Source organism: Cebus imitator, unplaced genomic scaffold (assembly GCF_001604975.1).
Source record: "Cebus imitator isolate Cc_AM_T3 unplaced genomic scaffold, Cebus_imitator-1.0 Scaffold135, whole genome shotgun sequence".
In the NCBI taxonomy this organism is placed as follows: Eukaryota; Metazoa; Chordata; class Mammalia; order Primates; family Cebidae; genus Cebus; species Cebus imitator.
In genome coordinates, this window is record NW_016107450.1 from 2,260,337 (window position 1) to 2,262,625 (window position 2,289).

At 38.2% G+C, this 2,289-nt stretch overlaps 1 protein-coding gene across 4 annotated transcripts in view; it reads right to left on the reverse strand.

The window, feature by feature from the left end:
- The window catches only part of ALG6 (ALG6 alpha-1,3-glucosyltransferase), a 72,989-nt gene that overhangs the window by 67,575 nt on the left and 3,125 nt on the right, over nt 1-2,289 (reverse strand). For 3 of the 4 annotated variants that reach the window (XM_037743119.1, XM_017541555.1, XM_017541553.2), the window contains one exon: nt 1,065-1,353. In XM_037743119.1, the coding sequence (XP_037599047.1) occupies nt 1,065-1,146 (82 nt within the window). In that variant the 5' untranslated portion in view covers nt 1,147-1,353. The remainder of the gene's footprint in view (nt 1-1,064; nt 1,354-2,289) is intronic. The other variant, XM_017541556.2, reaches the window with a different exon arrangement.

The window sequence follows — 2,289 nt, forward strand, 5'->3', positions numbered from 1 at the left end:
TTGACCAGGATGGTCTCGATCTCTTGACCTCGTGATCCACCCGCCTCGGCCTCCCAAAGTGCTGGGATTACAGGCTTGAGCCACCGCGCCCGGCCTTATCATCACTCTTATAACTATTATTATTGTCTCATTTTTCTCTTTACCTATCTCTTTTTCCTGCGACCCTTTTTCACTACCATAAAAGTTATTTTTCTACAACCAAATAATTTGCCCAGCTAACTATATAAACGACTGTCTAGTCACTCTCTCCTTATCCTTTTTGTTACTTCCTTTTATGCTACTCAAATACTGAATACCTATAATAACCATGCTCTGTAACACCATGTCTGCTGCACAAGTTCCTATACCTCATAATGCCTTCTCCATTTCATTTGCCTAGAAAATTCTGACTCACCCTTCAAACCTTGAATTCAAACATCTTTCCTGAAGTTTTCCCTAATGCATCCTGATCATTCACTTCTCTATCACCTCTGTACCTCACACATACTTCTACATTATAATTATCACCTTGTGTTGTGACCACATAACTATTAAAATGTGGGCCCTCTGAGTACTGGATATTCACCTTGTATTTTCAGAAATTAGCACAGTGCCTGGAACATGAAACGCGCTAAATAGGTACCTGCAGAGTTAAATTAAAGCCAATCCAACAGTCTCCAGAACCATACTCCATCAATTCCCCCTCCCTCACTCCCAATCTTATTCTTGTCTCCTGATTACTTCCCTTTAATCTAGTAATATGCTTCTCTGCCCTAAACAGACTCCGCCCCTCCCTTGAAGTGCTAGCTCATTTTCCTATTCAATGTTTAACACAGAATCATTTCTCAATTTGTCATCTTACCTGTTAGAACACATTTTTGCTTTTTCACATCACAAAGTGCATGCTTCTATTTAGCTCTTATACATATTTTTTCTACCAGAATTAGGCATTTAAATGTATTTTCTCAACCGTATCAAAAAGGCCTGAAATTCTTCTCTGTCCTGGTCAGAAAACAGCAAACTTTTCCCCAAACACCTATTCAAAGGAAAATTTCCTTTTCTTTTAAACAATAAAAATGTATTACCTGAATAAGGATTAAGAGAGACTGTCCACCGTACTGTTAGTCCTATTAAAACCACTATTGTCATCAAGTACCACTTCTCCATAGTTCTTCAAATTTAGGGAAGGTAAGAAAACACAGCACCAGTGCCAGAGTACTTTTAAAATGTGGTCAGTCACTTCTTTTCTTGTTCAGAGAAATGTTATCACTTCTTCAAATGTTATCGATTCTTCGCAATTAGAAGTTTGAGAGGATTTTAATGATGCTTGGTTGCCAAATAGTCAAAAATTGATTATGTCTGTGTAGAAGTAGCCTAAGGGGAAAAAAGATACCAAGATTTAGCTGAGCGCAGTACCTACAACAATGAACCCAGTAAACCAAGTAGATGGATAGAGAATTCCGGGGCAGGGGTAGTAGGAAGGAATGTGAAGGAAAGGTGGTATTTTAAGTTCCTTATTCCCTAGTCCTTTAGTTGGGACTATACATCAAAAGTTGGATCTCCCTATTAAGTGGGACTCAATACGTCTAAAGCTATAGTAAAGATTTACTCTCACAAGGGAATATTTCTGAGAAAAGAAAAACAACAGATATGTAGATAATAACACAGTCAATTCTATTTAGAACATGTTCACTAACAGGTAAATATAAAACCACAACTGTGGACAAAGGGGTAATTTATCTTTGGTACAGCAAGAAGGAAGAATTTTGTCTTTGTATTTAGTTTGGGAAAGTCTGCCAATAAATAATTTCTCTAGTTTGGTTTTTACTTTTCTTCCAAAATATACTTGGATTAACCACACCAACTTTCCATCATAGAGAAATGAGCCTTTGTAAAATAACCCCAAATCGTGAGAAAAAATACAAAAGCAGTAAAACTCAATTAACCACTTACTTTTTTTTTTTTTTTTTTTTTTTTACAGTTTTCCTTAGTTTGGGGTTTTAAAGTAAGAAACAAATTGATGCTGGGTACAGTGGCTCATGCCTGTAATCCCAGCACTTTGGAAGGCCAAGGCAGGCAGATCAACTGAGGTCAGGGGTTCCGGACCAGCCGGACCAACATAGTGAAGCCACATCTCTATTAAAACTACAAAATTAGCTGGGTGTGGTGGTGCTCACCTGTAATCCCAGCTACTTGGGAGGCTGAAGCAGAAGAATAGCTTCAACCCAGAAGGTGGAAGTTGCAGATATCGAGCCATTGCACTCCAGCCTGGGCAACAAGGGCAAAACTCCCATCTCAAAAAAAAAAAAA